We start from the raw sequence: 22,463 nt of genomic DNA on the forward strand, positions 1-22,463 counted from the left end.
TTCATAAGTCCCATGAATAATGTCATCTCAAGGTACTGTATTCTGAATAAATTTCAGGCTAAATATTTCAATTGATTCCACATAGTGAGCCAAAGACAAGAGAAACAAAGACTTTTATTTTAAAAATATTTCACTGCTGCTACAATACACTTTTACCATATATTTAGAGAAAAGAATTCATACATGATAGATTAAACAGGTTTATGATACAATTTTCATAGGAAATATTCAACATGGAAACCTTTTTGTAGTGTAAAAACACCAAAACACTAAAACTGAAATGGCATTCAAAAACGAAACAAACCTAGGGATAATGCCAGTGTTTACAGATGGACATAGAAAAACCTGGAGAACTGAAACCTTTTTTTTTTTTTTTTTACTATGCATGGGTGATGTAACCAGAGGGGACTGTGCACGCGGACTGATCCCAGCATGCTCTGCGGGCTCCGTCTGGCCGTGCCATGCGCCAGGCTGACGCTGGTGATATGGCTCTGATGGCGGCCTCGCCACCCCACCCCCCCCCACCCCCCCGTGGTCCTGGGGGGCCCCCGGCGGGCCTCACAAGGGCCAGGGCAGGTCGCTGAAGTCTACGGGGCCGCCCAGCCCGGCGTCGGCCTCCAGCAGGCTCATGATGACGGCCATGGCCGCCTCGTCGTTGCTGGGGCTGCTGGAGCCAGGCTCGTCCATGATGTCGATGCCAATATGGGAGTTATCACCTACACAGCAAAGCAAAGAAACGGACATCAGGACACGGCGATATTCTGTGCTACACCAATGCCACTGTTGCCTGTTCTTTTCTTCGATCACTATTTTATTCCCTTCAAGAATTATTCTAATCAAGTCATCACCACCCACACTTGCCAGCAAGCCACTGACTATTTTACACCCTACAGGCTACCCAGTAACACAGGAGAGCCAGTGAATATTTTATCAGGCACATCACTGGGGGTCTGCATAACTAAAGTTAATCAGAATAAAGTTTCAGTTTGTTTTATGTAATTACAAATATGCCGTCAAATAATTCAACATTTTGCGCTTACTCATTATGGAGTTATTGGAGTAGGGGTATCCTATGGAGTCCGGTCCATGTACCATACCAGCTGAAGGAATGTCTGGAGTTCCACCATTTTGAATCTGTAACAAAGAAACAGGTAAGGCTTCCCATTGTAGCGCTAATACTAACAGCACTGCTACAAGTCCAGTTACATTAATGGCCACATTTCCAGAGTCTGAGTACAGTCTGGGGCCACAGCTGCCTAAGTAAAGAATGGAGAGGGGGGCTGGGGAGTTCTGATGCACTGAAGGCAGAGGGTCGGGGGAACTCGCCTTCTTGCCTCCCGGGGAGCAGGTATCTGGAGGGGGCGTACTGGTGATGTTCAGGGGGCTGGAGCCACAGCTGGAGGGAGATGAGCCTCGAATTCTGACAGATACACAAAGACCATTCTTTAAACCAAATGAGCAGAGCACTGGAAACTTTCAAAACAAGATTTTTTTATTTTATAGCAGTGCAGCAGCAGATACGAGCATGAGCCAATTTAAAACTACATTCACCAGTTTCTAGGTCAAGGGGCATACGTTCTTGCCATACAACAAAGGCTCATCTCATAGGTGTTTGGATGTAAAAGAGCAATCACAAGCATGTGGCTATAACAGAGGAGTCATAGGCGTTTAATTATAACAGGAGTGACAAGTGTGTGGTGTGGTTATAACAGCAGCACATGGTTATAACAGAAGAGTTTTAGGTGGGGCATATGGTTCCAAGTTATAACTTTTTTTGTTTGATAACAGATGTCGGTGTGTGGTTCGGGCTCATAGGTATGTAATTACAATGGAGGAGTCGTATGCGTGTGGTTATAGTAGAGGCATAGGCATGTGGTCATAACAGGAAGTACAGTCTGCTTTCTCACCGCTGGATCTCCATCACTTCCTCTGCAATCATGCGGCCAATCTTCCCCGCCCCCGCTCGTGTCCCCCCTGGGATACCCGGCACAGTCTGGAGGGCCCGCTTCCCTGGGCCTGCAAACATGCATGCTAATCACACAGTGTCACATAGCATCACAGGCTAATCACAGTGTCACATACAACCAAGCGCACTAATACTGTACCATCACACATCATACACTAATCACATGCTAATGACACTTTGGTCCTTCTGATGAGTAGATACAAGCATACAAGTCCGCCAATACTGTTGTTACAACCTAATCTAATCATTTAGAAGAATATAATAACTTTCCACTTCCATTTAACACATTAATATAACATTACTAAATGTCACATTCATCTTCCTGATAAATTTGCTGAATCCCTAAGCAGGTTTTTGATTGGCGGTTAGAAACCAGCATGGGAGGACTCTACCATCTCCGGCTGTCAGTACGCTGTCCATGCTCTGGGGGGAGGCAGCAAGCTGGGGGTAGCTGGGGTCGGTGCCATCAAGCAAACTTCCCCTGCAAGAGCGAAAACACCTTAGCAAATCCTCAAATCCCAACCTCTAAAACACTCAGCATGCCCAACACACCCAAAACAATTCAAATGGAGATCACAGAGTAGAGTGGCATCGTAAGGAGTTCTGTGGGTGGAGGCGGGACTTACGAGACGACGGTGTTGGTGGAGACGATGTACTCGACCTCTTTGGTCCAGGGGTTCATGAAGCTGAACCAGCGGCTGCGCAGCGTGATGAAGGAGCCGTCTTTTACCTTGAACTTGTACAGGTTTGTGTTGATCTTCTCCCTCATCTGCAGCACTGCAAACGGGAGAGGGACAGAGACTGAGCTCCACTTCAGCGCCTCAAAGCTCACAGTTCCCCTCCTTTCACATAGACTGGAGTCTCTGGTGCCACTGAAAACTACTGCAGCGGTAGCCAACCCCGTTCCGGGAGATCTACCGTCCTGTAGGTTCTCACTCCAACCCTAAGAAAGCCACACCACATTCAACAGCTAGAGATCTTGTTTAGCTGCTAATTAGGAGAATCAGGTGTGCCAAATTAGGATGAAAACCAACAGGATGGTACAGATTGGTTAGCACTGCTCTAATGGCAGTTATGGAGCCATTATTACAATCAGATTCCTATAACATAAAAACAGGTATAAAGTGTAATATATTTAATGCACCACAAGTTGCTTTAAGTAGCAATAAAATGCTGAGAGATAAATGCTGTAATTGAGCCAAGCTGGCTGGTACAGGGGGGTTTTCTGGTGCTTAAGTGTTGGAGAAAGAGCGAATGGGCGCCCCCACGCGCTCCACTGCCCACACAGTGGAGCCCTTTCCTCAGCATCAGGTCAGCTCTCTATGGATGCCCTACTGTGGCGCACAGGTAAAAGAACAGCTACCTTGTTTATGGCATTCCGCCAGGTGCCCAATGTCGTCCTGGTGGAAATATTCATAGAAAGACGTGCCCAAGAGCTCCTGGGGTAAATAGGCAAGAATCGCTGTGGCCCTGGGACAGAGACAAGACCACACAACCTGCGTCAGTGTACGTATTAAGATTCCACATTCAATAAACACGCGCAGTCAAATTCCCAAAAAAGACATCAAGCACATGTCACAATGTTCACAATGTCAGCTCTACGAAAAGGCAAACGGAAAACCACTCTATTACCATCGCGTCTAAATGTAGGACACTGGACCCTAAGTGTGTGCTGTCAATCACACAGGCAGCATAGTGAGGGCTGCTGGGAGGGGGAAGGAACAAAGCTGGGGGGTCCCTCTGCAGCCTGTCTGCCCCCTGCTTCCCCCCCAGCCCCAAGCTGGAATGTTACACCCTGAGGCTAAATTTGGAAAATGACCGCTCTAGAGCCTGCTCTGGGGGCCGAGCTGCCCACACAGTTCTCAGTAGGGGGGTCACGACTTCGCTCGTCTTGATTTCTTAGATTTGACACCATGATTAAAAAGGCTGTGATGGCCCTCCTGTGACACACCAGAACTGAATACAAACCTTGCATGTTAAATGTGCTACTCCTTTGACCCAACAGAGATGCATTGTATATATAACCCACAGTCTCCAGTTCCTCTCATTCCTGTATACAGTTTTCTTCTAATAAGCACAGCTAGCGCTATGTCTGCAGGTAATGTCGCATTCTCCATTGTATTTTCCTGTGAAATACATGCTGAGAGGACACTGAAAGCGTGCTTGGATTTGGATTTGAATCTGAATTCTGAGCGGTCTCACCTCTGGTCCACGAAGACGAACTTGCCGTCGATGGCGTGCCGCGAGACGTACTCGGTGGGCTTGACGCGGATGTCTCCGTGGCTGGACTGGGGGACGATGTGGGGGTGCAGCCGGCCGATGGCCACCAGGCAGCTGAGGTTGCAGCCCTCGTTGTCGGGCTCGTTGTCCTCCTCCAGGCCCATCTTGGTGGGCGGCCAGCTCTTCAGGTAGCCCGTGCTGTGGATGGTGCAGAAGCTCTTCCGGTCGGCTGCGGGTGAGAGAAGCGCACACGTTCCCCCCCCCCACGGTCAGCCTGCGGTCAACTTTGCACTTTGACTGGAAAGTGACCGCAGTCAGCCAGTTAAAGAAATATAATCTCCTCTTCCCCGTGTGAAACAGCTTAACTCCCTGTGCTCCCAGGTTAATAACAGATCCAGACTGTAACCTCAACAACATTACACCAAAGCAGCATCTAGGCAGAGGTTTTACATGCCATGATCTAAATGATATACATAGCTGATTTATTACCACCTATCTGTGCATTTAACATGCTAGTACATACATGACTGAAATATTGCAAACCCTTAAAAAGGTCTTGTGCCATAAAAGCAGATTTATGTCTCGTCACAGTAATGGGAAAAGTACTAGAACTCCTAGGCCAGGCAAGGCAGAGACATGAGGAGGGGCTGTCTTTTTTATGGAGCAGGAGCTACCTTTCTTTTTGGAGCAGGTGGAGGGGAACTCCTTGTCCTCCATTTTTACTGAGGGTCTGTTGCACTTCATCCTGCAGAAGAAGGAGCGGCGTGCACCAGAACAGAGCCGGGATGGGCCTGGCGCAATGTCCGTCTTCACCGGGAGACCAGCTGCAGACAAACAAACACAGACCTTACTATGACTAAAGCAGGAGACACACACACCTTACTATGACTAAAGCAGGAGACACACACTTTACTATGACTAAATCTGGAGACACACACACTTTACTATGACTAAAGCAGGAGACACACAGACCTTACTATGACTAAATCTGGAGACACACACACTTTACTATGACTAAAGCTGGAGACACACACAGAGGCATTAATGTGACTACACCACTACCACTATTACTGTTAGTGTAACTTTATTTCTGCGGCACCATGACCGTTATTACAGTATCTCTACACTGTTTACATTTCTCACACAGGGCTAGTAGGTGTTACTCTAACAGAAGTACATCATGGCATCTGCTGCACTAATCTGCACTTCTCTCTTCATAACGCAAACACTTCACCTGGTAATTCCAGGGTTCAGCAGTTTTTTTTAATGACAGTCACAAAAACAGGCATGTAATTTTAGAGATCAGAGAAAACAAAGTATAGCACTCAGCTCTATCTGTTCCTCCCACTCACCCCTCATTCTGAGTGTGTGTGTATGTGTGTGTGTGTGTGTGAGTATATGAGAGAGAGGCACGCTCCCAGGAGCCTGATTAACTGTTCCCTCCACTGGGCACAGTCCGTTCCAGCTCCCCCAAGGGATTGAGTGTAACCTGAGATATTCTGGGATACTTTACTCTTGGCATCGATGAGCCGTTCCCTAGGCGCTGTGTCCGATGAGGACAGCTGTTCCTTCACTTTGGCGATGTCCTTCGGATGCAGATAGTCAAACAGACTCTGGCCAATCAGGTCGTTCTGTGAAGAGACATTGGCACTTTCAGGACATATGGCTAGCCATCTGTCATTAGTATTTACGTCAATAGATTTAAATTGTTTGCAGTTTCAATTGCAAAATGTAACAGAAGCCAACCTGTCCAAGCAGGGAACTTGGGTAAGTGTGAAAAAACCTTAACACTGAACCCCCATAGCCAACTTAAACCCAGAGTAAACTTAAATGCAAAGCCAACTTGAAAGCATAGTTAATTTAAACTACTCGACCAACTTAAACCCATATTCAACTTAAAAGATATAGCCAACTTAAACCCATTGGTAACTTAAATCCAAAGCAAACTGAGCTGCAAACCAAATTTGATCAAAGGAAATTTACTGTACAATACAATAACATACAGTCAGACATTTGTTTCATAAGACTTACTTGGCTGTAGTTTAGGATTTTGTAAACAGACTCTGACACAAAGAGGATCTTTCCACGATCGCAGCCCACGACAAAGAGGAAGCCGTCAGCAGCCTATGGGCGAGAGGACAGGGTCAGAGGGGTCAGGGGTCGAGCCTGCTTGGTGCCGTGCACAGGTGACATAATGGCAGCAGAGGTGACGTACCCTTAATATTAAGTGCTTTAGTTCATCATCTGAAAGGAACGCTGGTTTGTAGTTTGCCTCAGTGTAAGGATTAGCAGCACCTGGGTAAAAAAAGAATGAGAAAGACTTGCAAACTTTTTTTCAAAATGGTCATTGATCTTTGCACCAAGTAATCTTGACTTTTGGAGCAGGAGGAGCAATACCCCTAACCTGAAATAAAATCGAACGGGTCTCTACAGTTTAAATAAGTAGAAAAAACAAATGACTGGCACTCAAAGCAAAATGGCATGCATGAGGCAGGCTACTACCATCAGCAGCAGAACCTGCACCTTGCAACAGCTCCGATATTCACTTAATGCTTTTACATGAGCTCAAAAGAGCAGCAGCTTTTGGCTGTGGTGGATATTAGCCTTGCGCAATCTCTGATGAGCTTGGTGCTCTGCTCTCAGTGAGGGCCTCTCCCTCACCTCGTAAAGTCTTCATGTGTTGCACAGCCATGCGCAGCACCGTCAGCTTGTCCAGCTTGCGGGACATGGCATTGCAAGTGGGTACTAACGACGCAAGTTCGTCAATGAAGCTGTTCATCTTGTCACGCCGCCTCTTCTCGATCTGACTGTGAGCCTCCCTGTGAGCGGAAAAAACGAGCGCTTAGCATGACAGGGCCCTTCCATCTACAGGCTGCATGTACGTGTCATCATAGCACAACCACAGCCTTGTTTTTTTTATTCCAAGCAATGGCCTGGAATACTACAGTAAGATTCCCCTTGAGGGAGGGGTTCCATTCTTAACAGGCGCCAGGGCCCACAGAAACACAACTTAGGTCCCACATCCGAAAATTTACTGAGAATGGAAGCAGGAGGGACTGAGATGGGATCAGGATACCTGGCGTTCTTTATCCGGCCCTGCTCAGCGCAGTCCCTGGAGACACAGAAAGTGGGATAAGCACAGATTTTCTAGGATGATCCGAATTATTGACATACTGGACAGGGCAGGGCCTTCTGATCGCTCCATTCACAAACAGGAACATAAGCCGGTTGACAGACTCTGTCATACATGAATGGGTCAATGGGAGTGTGGAGCACTACAGCTCACAGAGGTTCACTTAGAATTACAGTCTAATGCACAAGAGGGTTTTCAATTCTCCACTCATTTCCTCCTAGTTTGACATGTGAAATCTGTGTGTTCTTTGTTCACGTCAGGACAGCAGCAGACAAGCATGCACTCTCCTCTGGAACATGTGACCTCAGCCACTGCTTCCTTCCAGTCCACGGACCCACAGCCGAGCGCGAACAGACGCGACTCAGAGGAGGACACACTACGTGCAGCTTGTGTGTGAATGTAACTGGACACAGTAATGCAGCGCACAAATGAAACCAGACATACCGTCCCAGCTGCTTATCTTTGTCGGTGTCCATGCTATCACTGTGAAAAGAGAGACGGGATTAATCCACTGAAACAGAAGTACAGCACCTCAAGATTGATTTTCAGGTTACTGGACAAGGTAGTAATTTATGTTTCTGGCAATAAAGACATACAACTCAGATGGGCAAAAAAGCTCTCAAAAGCCGAGTTATGAATGCTATGATAACGGAAAGGAAATACTAAAAATTGTAGATGTAGTACGTACGTCATTCATAGTACATTATACAGCACAATACAGTCTCTAACAGCCTCTAAGCTCCTGCTCGCTTGTCTACTCATTTGCTCAATATTTAACCCAAAAAAGGAGGTCTTCACCTTTACAGTGAAATTCAAGGGCGTAACTTTTGATTCAACATTGGAAGGGTTTAGATGAGCATCCCTGTGGAGGGGGCAGGCTAACTAATCGATAATAGCAATGTAGCGAAGTTGTGTATAGGCTAGCAGGGCAGGTATCCATTAGTCTCTAATACAAAGTCTCTTGAAAATAAGATTCTAGCACCCTTAAAATGACAGGTGGGCTTGGGCAGAGCCTGAGGACGTTACGCTGGCTTTTGAGAATAATAGTTATTAAAAACAGGCTTTATGCCTCCACACGAGGAGATGCTCTTTGTTGAAAGAAGTCAAATAGCTGCCTGGCATCACTAGGGTAAATGTAATCTACTGAATAGTTTGGGAATAGATGCAACCCTTTACAAACTCATTTATTTTCATTTTAGAAATTTGGAGTGGAGGTAGAAATTGTGTTGGTACTTACTCAAAAGAAAATCCATCAATTCTGAAAAGGCAAGGAAATATATTTGTTATAGTCTCATCAGATGCAAATGAATGTTTTTATTTCAATAGCATGCCATCTGATCAGTTTTATTCTCTTCAAACCAACAGACTGAAGTTGTGGTTCAGATTTATTAATGCAACCACTGCAGTGTTGAAAATAATTTTGCCCATTTGAAATATGATCCCCCAAACACAATAAAAAATTAGGCTCACACACACAAAGTCCACCCAAAGCAGAGTTTGTGGGGACACTGAAATGAAGGGACCATGAACAGAGTGCGGTTTCACCTTTTCTCTGCACTGAAAGGATGTGCTACAGTAACATAAATGTGTATAAATAAGGCACGCGTTTGAATACATTTGAAAAAGAAGCCATTTTTAGATTTGAATAATAACCGACAATACACAATCCTATCTTCTGAATGCGGTTGCCCAATGAGGCTCTGTGAGTGGATGGGGAAGTGCTGCAAGCGGGCAGGCAGTGACAGGAGTGGGTGGAGCGGTGCTGTGAGTGGGCGGGGTTTGCTTACTGGTAGTCTGTGGAGCTGCCTTTCCTCTTGCGGGTGTAGTCAATACCAGGGGGGTTGATGGAGCTGCTGATCAGGTCAGTGGAACCGGGGGACATGAACTCGTTCATTGTTGAAGAAATGTCCATTCTTTGGTCTGCCATTAGATCATCTGTGATCAAAGACATTGGTAAAGCACACACAGAGGGTGAACATCCTCTTGCGGGTCATACTTCAAATCAGCATAGGGGCCTAACAGAGCATGTGCAATACTTCAGCACTATTTTTATATATTTCTGTTAGTGCATGAATCACTTTGACTGGTGTTAATTGGTTCACTCAGCTCTGCTGATCTGTACAAATAATAACACCTGTAACAAGCATTGCCAGATTTATCTGAATGTTACAATTAAAAGGAGTGACTGTATACTCAGTTTAACTCCATGCTACAGACACCACTTGTTATAATGTGAACTAGCTGTATTGTCCAACACAATAAGGCAAACTGACCAATGTTCTTTTAAGTTTAGCTTATGGAAAATGTTTTCAGCTTTCACTCCATTGTTTAGAGCAGACACTGCTGAGTCTTCGATATTTGCGTATTAGAAGGGCATTAGCACACATGGTGGTCAGTGAACTGGACTTCCACTGCAGCAGAGCTGCAAGATGTGGGCCTCAGATGTAATTTTCTTGACCAGAACTCATGTTCTGCCAGAAAAATGTGTGGAAGCTCAAAATAATTGAGTTCATATCCAACTCTATGCTATAATTTAGGGATGTGAATTTTTTTTCAGTCCACCCAAAAATGATAACATGCACTATGCCTTTGCCTACATTTTGATGGACCACTCTCCTGCAGTGATTCAGTAATAATTTGTTCAAAACATATTACTTAATTTTGCAATTTGACCAAATTTAATGATAAAACATAGTTTTAACATTTAACTGGTAATAATTGACTCTGTTAATTGATGGGCACATCAAAGCCTACAGCAGATCTCTTATACCAATGGAAATTATGTGAAAGTAAATGAGTTCTGCCAAGCTGTAATAACAGGCAATGTGGAAAATAATGTCAGCTGCAAGTTTCCATAATTTCGGGAAGCGCCTGTGAAAATGTAAAATATATGATGTAATCTATTACAGTGGTGAATTAAAATGGGCAGTATAGTTAGCATAAGCTTGCATGTAACAGTGGTAAAAGCAGTACCTGCAAACAAAACCCACTTCAAACAGACCACATGGCTTTGAAGTGGCAGGCAGTAATGCTTACCACAAATGTTCATACAGCCCGTCGTTCTCAAAGCATGTCACTCCATGTGTGCCTGGTTTGTCTGGTCTGAAAGGAGAGGAAGGTGGGGGGTTACACGTTTACCGGGCCTGCCCCATACAGACTGTGCCTGAGACCCTGTTTTTGACTGAGGGTCACAGACATCTCTACATTCTGCCCAAAAACTGCCTTCAAGACTGAAAGTCCACCTGACTATGAAGACATCTTTACATTTCGCTATAACAAACTGATCATAGGGGATGAAATCCTGATAGACGCTATTGCCACCTCCGACCCAATCAGCTATGGCATGCACTATAACACATACACCGTTCCTACAATTGTACATTGTTAGCAGGAGACATTCATTTACTGGAAATGCAGAGGCAGACGGTGCGACAATTAGCCTAAATTAATTAACATCAGTATTGTTTGGGTATGATTAAAGCTGTAGCATATCTATACAGAGAAATTTGTATGGACAGCAGCAGAAAATAGGGTGCAGCAAATCTTCATTTAATCATTTTTTGCAAAAGGATTCACATAAAACTCTACTCTACTCTACTAAACGCTTTCAGCTTCATTTCAAAGCCAAATTCATGAATCCTTAAATTTTCTCCTTCAGAGATTTTTTAACTTCTACATTGAACTATTATTTAATACCCTGCGAAAATTTCCTGGTGTTTTTATCTAAGAGTCAGAACATTCTCATTCATTCAGCAAATACAAACACACCTTAATAACCAACAATGCATCCCACCACAGCATCCCAGCATCTGCAATTACATTCTGAGTTTTTTAATCCACACCAGTGTTATCACAGCCATCTGAACCCAGTCTGCTTCTGTGCCTCAAACCCACAACCTCCGAAACCCTCAGAACAAGGTTACTTAGGCCCTCTTTGCACTACAGCTAAATACGGTTTTCGATCCTCATTTTAGTGCTTAATACGGTTCACACTTACGCTTAAGGACGAGAGCGAATCCTGCTCAAGAGGGAGTGACTACCAAAGCCAGCGCTTGTTCCTACACAAATGAGCTTGGCTGTGCGAGTATGGACAAGAACGGGAGTTGACAACAGGTAGCAGATGCGCAACTGGTGATTAACTACGCTACATTCCCCGACTTCCTTTCACTTCTGAAACCCGAAGGACTCCGAGCATAGAGCACACTGTTGAGTACTGTTAAAAAAGCAACGTTCAGTACTGTTAAAGGAAGCTTCATTTGACATTTCTGCATTCACTGCCGGATCAGACGTGGAAAAATACATTTTCTGCTTCTCTCGGCAGATACTAACAAAAATCTAAAAGACAACATCCATGTTCGTTGACTTAGGACATCACGTTTACACCCTTGTGATATTGGAAATGTGAGATTTAGGCTACGTTCCGAGAAAATGTTGCGCTTTTACAAACTTACTGACAGTGCTGTGAATACTGGAGCGAGTACTGTTATTACTTCATAAATGTAAACATTGTAAACATTTGGTTGTCGAGACCCAAAATGTAAGTGTGAACGGGGCCTTGGACTGCAGTCTGACAGCCTGAGCCAGGACATGGAAGCCACAGGAGAAACACCTTCATGTTTGCATCCTGTGTCCACACCCTTACTCATATTGTTTCTCAGAATCAACTTTTCCTTTCCGTTAAACACACACAGTACTTCTATCAGTTTGCCTAACTGACAGTCCCACTCTGGTTGCCAGGATACCTAGCAGATCTTCTTCAAAACATGCCATTTGCAGCACTTCCAGATTGCATTGCTCTCATTCCAGCCGCTTTGAGCAGGGGGCCTCATCTCTGTTCCCTCCCTTACAGGGGGCCCCTCATGGCCAGCACCAACACACTGCTCACCCTACGCCCCTGTGGAAACCAGTGTGTAGGTCTTTTTGGAGGTCATTGTGTGTGTAAGTCACGCTGTTTTTTTTGTTTTTTTTTGGGGGGGGGGGTCAAATGCATTGATTTTCCACACCTTTACTGTAACTGAAAGAATTTAAAAAATGAATTTCAAATATGAATCTGTAAGGGGAGGAGGTAAACAGAAAATAGAAGACAGAGGGGTTCATGTATTTGATTTACCTAAAAGGAACAATGAATACCAGTCAACGTGCTGGCAGTTACATCAGTGCAGACAGCCAGATTTAGCTAAAAAGAACAAAAATCAACCTCTGCAAACTTCGGATAAATCTGTCTGACAGTCACCAGTTACAGGCAGTAACATCTTTTATTGCTCTCTATTGTTCTTCCTACATTTTCCATCGCTTATTTAAAATAAGCTTCAGGGCCTTGTTAAAATTGTGTGCCCACCTTCTATTTGCAAATCAAACTTTCCTCTCCTGAGTTTCCCAGAAAACAGAGGAAACTTTGATTGCTTCTTTGGCATTTTCCAGCAGCTATACTGTGATTTCTGGAGACAATATGTGAGTCTAAAACTCCACAAGAACAAAAGTCTACATGCACAGGACGGGAGCAGAATATTCACAGAACGGGAGTGTAAAATTCGCAGAACGGGAGCGTAAAATTCCCAGAACAGGAGGCCACAGAGGATCTGAGCCAGGACAATGTAGCACCTGCAGTCCGGTGGTCCTGGCTGTGCTCTAGGACAGTGCGTTTGCTTTGGACTGAGAGGCCATACTTTTATGCCACAATATTTTCATGTCCCTCCTAGAAAATGGTTTGACTGAATAACACAACAAAATACCTGAATTAGGCAGAGAGAAATTTTGTACAATCTGTCTTATTTCTGCGCCCTGTGATACAAAGGCCCTCGTTATCACCAGTGTAACATCTTTGCTTTCCACACAAAAAATGAAGAATGAAAAGAATGCTGAAACAAGAGTACAAAATCACTGCAGGCCATAACCACTGCGATTATGAAACGGGGCGCAAGAAATGTATTCTTGTATTTTAAATACACAAAATACTGTATTTCATTTTGATACATTTTTGGGGCTAGTATTTTGTAGATTATTTTGATATTTATAACTGTGGAGCATTTTGTATTTTGTGTAAAAATATATTTTGATGTATTTTTGTCCGACTGGCTGTCAACAAAGGGTCTGGTTTGACACTCGTTCATTTTAAACATCTGCAGTCCACTTGCATCAGCGAAGGTGTCAGATATTATTGGCCTTTTCTAATATTTATGGGTCTCCTGTTCTCTGCTGAACAGATTGGACTGAGATTTGACTTTCAGGCACAAAGTAGGGCAAAGAACATATTTAATATCTGCTATAAAAATGTGTACAACATGGATGAAAATACTTAGGTCTGAAGGTGAACTTTAAAATGTTTCAAATAGAACTTGTTTCAGATGATGTAGAAAAAGAGGTGGTAAAAATAATAGGCTACTTCTTGAAGTACACATTCAAAAACACTTGTGGGCAAGCAGTGGGATCAGATGGGAATTGAGAGGGTGGTTTTTCTCTTTTTTTGGTTGATGACTAAAATGAGAAGGCAATGACTCACAAAGGATTCAGAAATCAAACCATCAATTTTGTGCCTGGGATGGGAATAAAGTCCTTGCTGTAACCAGTAACCACTTGTGCAAAGTAATAATCATCATCTTCAGTAAAGGGGGCCCTTGGTGGGCTGGCAAGTGTATGTGTGAAAAAGCATTTTCAAGGAATGTTCTACAGTAACAAAACAAAAAACCCAATACAACATATAGCACTTTAATGCCTCTTCACGTGGCCTGGAAGATCACTGATCCTAATGGATCTTACTACCCATGTCTATTGGAACAGTATAAAAGAAAGCATGAAGCACCATCGACCAATAAGCAGAGTACCATATAGGCCGATCACTTTCCCTTACACCACTGTGCATTAAAGGATCAGGTTCCATTTGTTCTTTTTCTCTTCAAAAAAATCTGGTTTTATACACTATACATTTGGGCGTTTGGCCATCTAGGTCTTTGAAGGTTTTCCCAGAAAATGTTGCTACTATATGCAAACCTAATTCTCAGCTTGCCAGCAACGGTACATTTTTACTTCTTTTCCTTACAGTAAAGGTAGCAGGAGAATGGATGTGAAAGGAAAGCTGAGAAAAACACTGTGACGTACTTCATACGTCACCCAGCTACAATCTGGGGCAAACTTTGCAGCATCATTCTCAAACTCGCTATATTACATAAACACAAACAAATAATTAATCCAGTCAGCTCAGAACTCCCATTTCTGAACGCTGCTGATACATACATACTTCACTGTGTGGACGTGTATGAAATACAACTAATATCTCCAACCTACTTTTTCCATTGCTAGATAGCATCTCCTAACAGTAATATGTGGCAGAACATGAAATTAGCATTGGTTTTGTTGTATTTTATTTTTCTGGCAGTGCACATAGCAAGTAGGTATCAATTCCAGTGTAAATATGAATTGTTTCAATTCAGCTGATGTTCCTTGAACATTTAAATCAGTGCGGACCCCCCTCAAATGAAAGTCACACCGCAAGGGTGCATCCCAACACTCGAAAAATGTATCCTCTTTTCCTTCACTACCACCTCGTCTTCTTTGCGCCCCAGAAACCAGTGTCTGAGTCCTCACTCCCACAACTATCCCAATATTGGAGAAGATAAAAATTGAAAGACCCATTGAAAAACCATCTCACAGAATCTGACATCAGCCAAACTTAAGATGGTGAAGACCTTGAATTTCCCTAATTATGCAAAATACTTGATACTACCAAATTTGTGTGTGGTTCAGGAGGTCATTATTACACACAGAATTTTACCCGCAGGCTAGATTTCTACAACGGATAACAAAATGTCAGTTCATTTTTGTTGCATTTTTTGGTAATTAAAGACAGGGAAGCAGGTTTTTTTAATTTATTTGCTTGCGCACGAATGCTGACTTACAAAAAAGCATGGCTGCTACTATTATTTCAGCATGTGAATATGCATGAATTCACTTATTCAAGCAGCTGTTTCAAAAGGGCGTATTTAGTACCAAAAAATATGATTTCAGATCTGAAATAGCCTAAGCATTTTGCAGTGTGAACACTGAACACCCAGGAACAATTACTCAGATAATATGAATCCTGACACATTTGATCTAATGTTGCTGATTACATATCAGTGTTTTGACGCAAACCGCAATGTCAGGCACGTGTTTGTACAGGCTACTGGACATGCAACTACTTGCAGGCTAATTGAAACTAACAAGCTATTTTGTCACTTTAAATGGGCACCCATGTGTAAGATCTGTAATTGGCTATGGGAGTATTAGTGGGCTAGGCAAAAAATGACGCTTATGATAGGGCTATTTTGTCAACAGTCGACGTTGTCTATGATGATGGAAAAGCAGACAAGCAGTCCCAATTTTCTTCACTTCCTCATTCTCTCCTTTCCTCCACTCATCTCCTTCCCCCCTTTCCTCTGTATACTTCCAACAAGGAGCGAAGAGGTAGGAGAGGAGTGGAGGACAGGAAATGAGGAGCGAAAAGTATTGGGATGCATCATAAGGGCTCTATCCAATCGCTTATTTTACCTCCTTGCATCCTTGCTTCCTTTCCTCACGTTCTTTCCTCGCTTCCTTAGCAGCACCCTATGGCGGATGCAAGGAAAGGGCGCAAAGAAATTGAGGACATATGTATTAGGCAAATGGAATGTCCTTGTTTGGTCAAGTGTCAATTTGAAGCCACATCAATTACAGATGTGGCAGATGGGAGAGTCCAGCATTTATACTTCACACATTCCGAAAAAAAATACTTCCGCAAGGGATGCGCTCAGCACATATAGCCTACAGAGTGCATACAAGAATACAGGGATTCATGGAGACTTTACATTACTAGGGACAATTCTGAAGGGTTGTTATGAGTTGTTATGAGTTATGAGCTAACGTGGCACCACGTTAGTGGGAAGCATATGGTGAGCTGTATGAATTTTAGGTTTCATTTTCTTAAAAAACAGTGTTATATGTGGTGCATATTTTTACCTGCAGACTGCTGTAAATATTTGGGCCAAAATTATCGCAACATATCAGTCACATCTCATTGAAAAACATTCCGTTATAAATTTATATTTCCAACATAAACTTTGGACCACAAAATAGTTCCTGAAACAATGTACTGCCGGCAGTTAGACCACCATGGAGTCATTTCACATTATAATCACATGATCACTGTTACAATACCATGTTATAAAAATCCTACTTTTTCTTGAGCATTGCCTTCCATGCACATTGGTATATAACTATATACCACCATTCAATCAGCAAATTCACAGCTGTGATTTAAGAGGCCAACAGAAAAACAACTGGTCTGGCAATAACTGGTTCTCTGTAGCGCTAACTATACATTTACATGTCCCTAATAAAAGGTATTTTAAAGTACAGGATTATGAATGTTTCTAATAATTTGATTAAACAATTTGGGCACAGCAGAAATCACAGTACCATGTAACATTATGAAGTCCTACTACTTCCTGAACATTTTCTGAACCACCTGGAATTTGCGGTTTTATTGATGTTGCTTTGTGTATGGTGTTTTATATTGTAAACTGACTTCTCTTGGCCATAGCTACTTTGATAAACAGATGGATATCTCATTGGGACTCTTCTGGTAAATTACAGACGAAATAAATAATTACCTTCCAGGCGCACTGGTATGTGGCCATGTACCATCGGTAAATAGGCTTATGACTGAAGAAGCCAGCAGTACAACAGTTGTTCTGCCAGTAACCGGTTCTTACGACGCACACACCTTTATGTGTCCCTAATGAAAGGTATTTGAAAATAAATGCCAAATAAATGTAATGTAAGTAAAGAATTTTGTTTGTAATAGTTCGATTAAACAATTTATGTGCAGCAGAAATCAAATATGTCTCAAACAGACATGGGGTTTAAAAATCCTTAAATCCTTGAAATGTCGTAAATGCTTGAATGCCTGAAATAAGACCAAATCACAATTTTCTACAAAATCCAGGACCTATATTTGTATGTTAATAAAAGTTATCTGATTCGGCTAGCAAAACGAACGAATCTCTACTATCCCGATCAGATATTTCAACACTGCCTTACACACGTCAAGCTAATACACTTCTTCCATTGTGTCCTCAATTTTAAGATATTTAATGATAGCTACACCAGAACAGCTAGTGAACATTAACACAACAGAGAGGAAATGGTTTTCATACTGTAACCAGTTGGTTAGCTGACGTTAGATATGCAGCAAGGAAATTACACTTTTATGAAACCCAGACCGCCGTTCCTCGAAGTCACAGTAAACAACGACGTCTGCTTAGGCCAGAAACCACGAATCGCGTAGTACTACTCGCGTAGTGCCGTTCTGTGTTACTGGAAAAGGGAATAAGGGTCTGGCTTGGCAATGAATCCCTACGTCCAAGAATTGCAAAAAGATCTGCGAGATATTACACACTGCACTAGAGCCATTTTGCTGCTAGCTAACAGTATGTTCCTTGAGCAATACTACTTAGCTTAAATGCTAGCTAGCTGCTACATACCTACGATACATTGAGTAACGCGTTACTGTAAAAATCAAGCTTCCGTTTCTGCTATGAAAAACGAGCATATTTATTTAGGCCTGCCTATATCTAGTTAGCTAGAAACCAAGTGTCCACTTCGCAAATAAATAACGTCAACTTAGCTAGCTGTGAAGTTAATAAAAAAAATACACATTGCACTGCGTACAGCTGAAATGTCAAATATGGCATCAAGGAGAAAAAAGCCTAAGAAATTTCCTCCTGACTATGGCAAAACGACACATCCATATAGTCTAGCTAGAACTTCCTAATTTGATTTTTTAAACAACATTTGACCTCTAAACCCGAACTGCTATGGCGATCAGCAAGCACGATTTAAACAATGTTAGCGAGCTAACGTACACTTAAAAATTGACAAAGTGGCTACTGCAAAATCTAGTTTATACAGTCGCTATGATAGATGGTAAGCAATCAGTTGAAACTTCCACCACAACGCGCCGCAGTGACCCTGACGTAAAATGAACGAAAAGCCATTTCTTTCACCAAACGTCATTAAATGGCAACTAGCTATGCCTTTAACATTTCTAGTCCAGTCAAACACATCGACCCTCCTCCTGAAAACGACAATATGCCTTGATGAAAAGGATATCATCATAACTAGCTTTTCGGCTGCGATCAACGACTGGTGTTCAACATTTGCTACCTTGTCAAATAATTAATTGTACTTACTTGGGAAAAGGTCGGAAAACACATTTAAATGCAGTCTAATATGGACGGTGGTAAACAGCAGTGGTATATGACCTACTTTCTCCGTTCTGTAATGACTGTCGCACCACTAACCTACTTTTTCGACCAATTAGCTCCCTGAAACAGCCTACGTTGGTCGTTCAGCCAATCATAAAAATAACTTAAAACCAGATGACCACAAAACTGTGACGGGCAAATCAAAGATCCAATAGAATTGCATCGAAGAGGAATATCGACCAATGGCACCGTTCTGCAAGTAGAACCTTTGCTGCTCTAGTCCGCTAATGACGACTGAATCACTGATTGTTACACAGCGGTAATATTAGTCAGGAATCTTCAATGAATATGAAGTCTAGGCTATGTCTCAGTCTCTCACAATGCCGATTTGTATTTCTTTTATTTAACATTCCATAGGCTATATAACGATATCTAGTGTTAAATGATACATAATGTATATTCTAGCAATGCATAGTATGGACAGAGTCTGATTTATTTAGCCTACCCCAGAAAATATTGGATGATTGGTACCATATTTGGTTCAGCTCATAATCTTACTTTGTTCAATGCAATACTCCATGTATTTCAATGCCAGGCACCCACTCTCAAAAGGGCTTACAAATTTAAGACACTACATAGACATTTACTCATTTTCATTATAGTATGTGCCTAACATCCCCTTCCAGGTTATTTCAATTTTATTTCATTTAAAGAGTTTCATTTCCTCATTTAGGACAAGAAGCTACAAGCATGATGCCAGTGAATAAGCCAGATGAGCACACAATAGGTATAGTATGTGAATTTACATTCTTTTTTTGTACCCATATGTTTAAAAAAAAAAAAAAACTACCATAACAGCAAGAAAAAAAATCAGCTGTAAGTTTTTAATAACTAAGTTTACATTGCTAATGCAACTGCTAGTGTTGTGACTTGTATACCTAAAAGTAGACATCAAACACTCATCACTCATGCTTTCCGAGCTGAAGAGCAGCCTTTGGTCCTTTTGTTTCCTGAGCAAGGTCCATGGTGTGGATAACTCATTGCAATGGCAATTTTCTGTGAGGTGTTTGAATGAAAGACAACTACCAGACTGAATATGAAAAATGTTCTTAAAGCCTGTATGGGCACAGCCATTGTTCTTTTGCCTGAAGCGTATGACATTGTGTATTCAAAATTTTAATTTGCAGGTGGCTTGCTAGAGTCTATGGTTGAATCGATTATTTATTGATTTACCTTTGTTCATGATTTATTTCAATGTAATAGCTTGTATAGTTATTACAATGATCTTTTAAACCTCATCTCTTTCTATAAATTGTTTGTAAATTTAACAATGCTGCGTATGTATTTACAAGCGTTGCCCATTCATCTATCATCTATCAATCATTTGCTTTAAAAGTATTATGTATTCATAATCAATACTGGGCCACACAATAGGCTACATGGCAGCATTTCGTACAGTATTACGATGAATAGTATTAAACATTCCAAGCAACAATACAAAAAAAAAGGTTCATTATGGCCATAAAATTTCACTCTACAGTGACTGGAAAGGAGAATAAAATATTCAGTATAGTAGTTTATCATGGCTGCTAGGTGGCACATCTTGTTAGACCCGCCAGTTTTTCAGTATGTGGATGGGCCCTGTGGTCTGGTATCAAATCCGGACTGTGATGATACTGAATATATAGACAGCAGCCCTGCTGCAGCCCCACCCAAGGACTGAGGTAGCCAGGATGACCATGTCTTCTTGCTCAACAATGATAGGCTAGCAGTATTGCACATCCAGATTCTTCCATAAGCATATCCATGGATTCTACATTATTCTTAAAAAAGAAATTAATAAAAAAAGTACAAAAACCTAAACCACAACTATATTGTACAGCATTCGTAATGTGAAATTGATCCATTTATGATTTTCATGCTTTTCCGTGTTAGGTGTACACACTCTGCCCACAGCAGTGGCATCGTATGCACCCCCTGGTGGAAGGCAGTGGCCTAGCACAAATCAGAACTCAAGACCTGTGCCCACACCTGTCTTGACAACTTTTTTGCTGAAGTCCATCTAAGCTAGCAATGTTCAAGCTAATCTGCCAGAGCTCGCTAATTAAAAGCAATTTTAAGAGGACACAGAATTGGCAAGTCTGATCTCCTCAGGCAGGTCATTCCAGTCTAGGGGCCTTGATGGAAAGGGTCCAATCACCTTTAGTCTTAAGCCGAGACGGTGGAACGACAAGGAACGCTGTACCTGAGGATCTCAGACAGCAGTTTGGCTCATAAGGAGTAGAAACTTCAGTAATATAGCTTGGAGCTAGACCGGAATGTGCTTTAAAAGTGAGCAATAACATATTAAAATCAATCCTAAACTGTACAGGAACCCAGTGAAGGGAAGCTAAAACGGGGGTGATATGCTTTTTCTTTTTGGTCCTAGTGAGGTATCTGGATTAATTTTAATCTAGTTAGGTCCTGCAAGTGAAACATGTATAGCGTTCTCTGGGTGAAATGCGCAGTTTGCGTTTAACATATTATCCCTTAAAATGGCTGGATATGTTTTACTGTGCAGAGAAAGTAAAGCAGTTTGCTGTTGGGCACAGAAGCGGCAGAGATCATTGGAATCAAACATGGCTACTTGGCCAGCTGCACTGCCATCCCAGGTAGCACAGGTACTGCAGCACAGGACTCTGGGTAAGGCACAAAAGTCATGACTCATGAGTAAGCTATCTGCTTGTGGGAGTCTACAGACTCAGCAGATGCTCATCTCCTACATTCCTTCTGTCTTCTCTGCTTCTTAAATACAAGAGGTTCTCAAGATTGTAACTGTACAAGACTGGTAACAGGAGACATAGTGTCTTGTTCTATATTATTGTACAGAACATCCATTTCCACAATATTGTTTTTGATCATATAACTTCATGAATTTTCAGAAGATGTATCAGATTGAAATGTTTCAGATGCAATGACAGGGAGGCTGCAGAAAACCAAAGATTTGAAACATTAGCTCCACACAGCATAATGTTGCAGTGGTGCTGTGATAAGTGTGACCATTCAGTGTGTCATTAGCCAAGTTATTTCTGTTGAAATGTCAGTGTTCTGTCGGTGTTCAGGTGTATTTCTCTGAGCTCACCAGCCCCCACAAGGTTCTACTTTGAAGAGTTGAACTGGGAAGCAGGGGGCTGCTCAGTGGCTCATTCTAGTTCTAGTGCATGGATGGGCACCATGTTTTGGGACTGAATCCTAACAGTGCCAGTGCTAACTGGCCAGCAGCCCCACAGATGGGTCACATAACTGATGGCAGCTTCTGCCAGGCCTAAAGAGGGTTAGCAGGGATCTGTATATTGTCACTCTCAGTAGGATGCCAGCAGTTCCACCTGTAGAGCGGAGCATGAAGGGCCTTCCTCTGGGTTATCTCAGTCCAAGCGCAACTTGCAAGCTGTGGTGTAATAAGAAGGTATGTTTGGGCTCTCTCACTTCAGAGAGAGCAAATGGTTTTCCATCCATAACATGCATGCTATGGAAGTATTTGGAATTTGCACTTTGCTCTTTGCTCACTGACCTGGAAATGTTGTTCGCCTGGTCTGGCACTATAGCTCAGATTGCTCAGCACTTACATTCTCCTATATTGAAGGTTGCTCTGGATTAGAGAGCTCTGGATTAGAGAATGCTAAATGAAAGTAATGTAATGCAGTGGTAGGAGGATGTGCTAAAGGGCAGTGTGGTGGTCATGCCTTTGCCTGCCGGGAATGGTGAGGTCATAAGGAAGAGCTGGCATAGCACAGCGCAGTGATCACCCCTGCCATCAGGGAGGTGGCTGTATGCTAACGGTGCTGTGCTGTGACTTGGAGCCTGAGGGTTTAGCACTGAGCTCCACTTGGTCACCACTTCAGTGTATTACAGATCAATACAGTATTTCAGTACAGATCTCCAGCTG

The 22,463-nt window shown here is 42.5% G+C and overlaps 1 protein-coding gene across 5 annotated transcripts; it reads right to left on the reverse strand.

Annotated features, from left to right (window-relative positions):
• Nucleotides 1-96: 96 nt before the first annotated feature.
• LOC135242730 (basic helix-loop-helix ARNT-like protein 1) lies at nucleotides 97-18,679 on the reverse strand. 5 transcript variants are annotated; one of them, XM_064313958.1, is made up of 19 exons: nucleotides 18,524-18,679; nucleotides 10,356-10,421; nucleotides 9,107-9,254; nucleotides 8,557-8,577; nucleotides 7,764-7,802; nucleotides 7,263-7,298; nucleotides 6,848-7,005; nucleotides 6,402-6,481; nucleotides 6,218-6,310; nucleotides 5,700-5,817; nucleotides 4,861-5,010; nucleotides 4,169-4,415; nucleotides 3,330-3,436; nucleotides 2,593-2,743; nucleotides 2,359-2,441; nucleotides 1,908-2,016; nucleotides 1,327-1,420; nucleotides 1,041-1,134; nucleotides 97-716 (listed from the first exon to the last, which is right to left on the reverse strand). In XM_064313958.1, exons 2-19 carry the CDS (start codon nucleotides 10,366-10,368, stop codon nucleotides 559-561), a joined length of 1,899 nt encoding a protein of 632 aa, XP_064170028.1. In that variant the 5' UTR covers nucleotides 10,369-10,421; nucleotides 18,524-18,679; the 3' UTR covers nucleotides 97-558. The 5 variants fall into 5 exon arrangements, with proteins under 5 accessions (XP_064170028.1, XP_064170026.1, XP_064170027.1 ...); XM_064313956.1 differs by having other exon boundaries at nucleotides 1,908-2,031; XM_064313957.1 differs by having other exon boundaries at nucleotides 2,359-2,447.
• Between the last annotated feature and the right edge of the window lie 3,784 nt (nucleotides 18,680-22,463).

The sequence above is a fragment of the Anguilla rostrata genome, chromosome 16, assembly GCF_018555375.3.
Source record: "Anguilla rostrata isolate EN2019 chromosome 16, ASM1855537v3, whole genome shotgun sequence".
In the NCBI taxonomy this organism is placed as follows: Eukaryota; Metazoa; Chordata; class Actinopteri; order Anguilliformes; family Anguillidae; genus Anguilla; species Anguilla rostrata.

Coding starts and splice junctions, on each gene's coding strand:
- LOC135242730 (XM_064313954.1), bottom strand. Junction 5,818..6,217: donor AAATCCTAAACTACAGCCAA/GTAAGTCTTATG, acceptor GTCTCTTCACAG/AACGACCTGATTGGCCAGAG. Junction 717..1,040: donor CTCCAATAACTCCATAATGA/GTAAGCGCAAAA, acceptor TTTGCTGTGTAG/GTGATAACTCCCATATTGGC.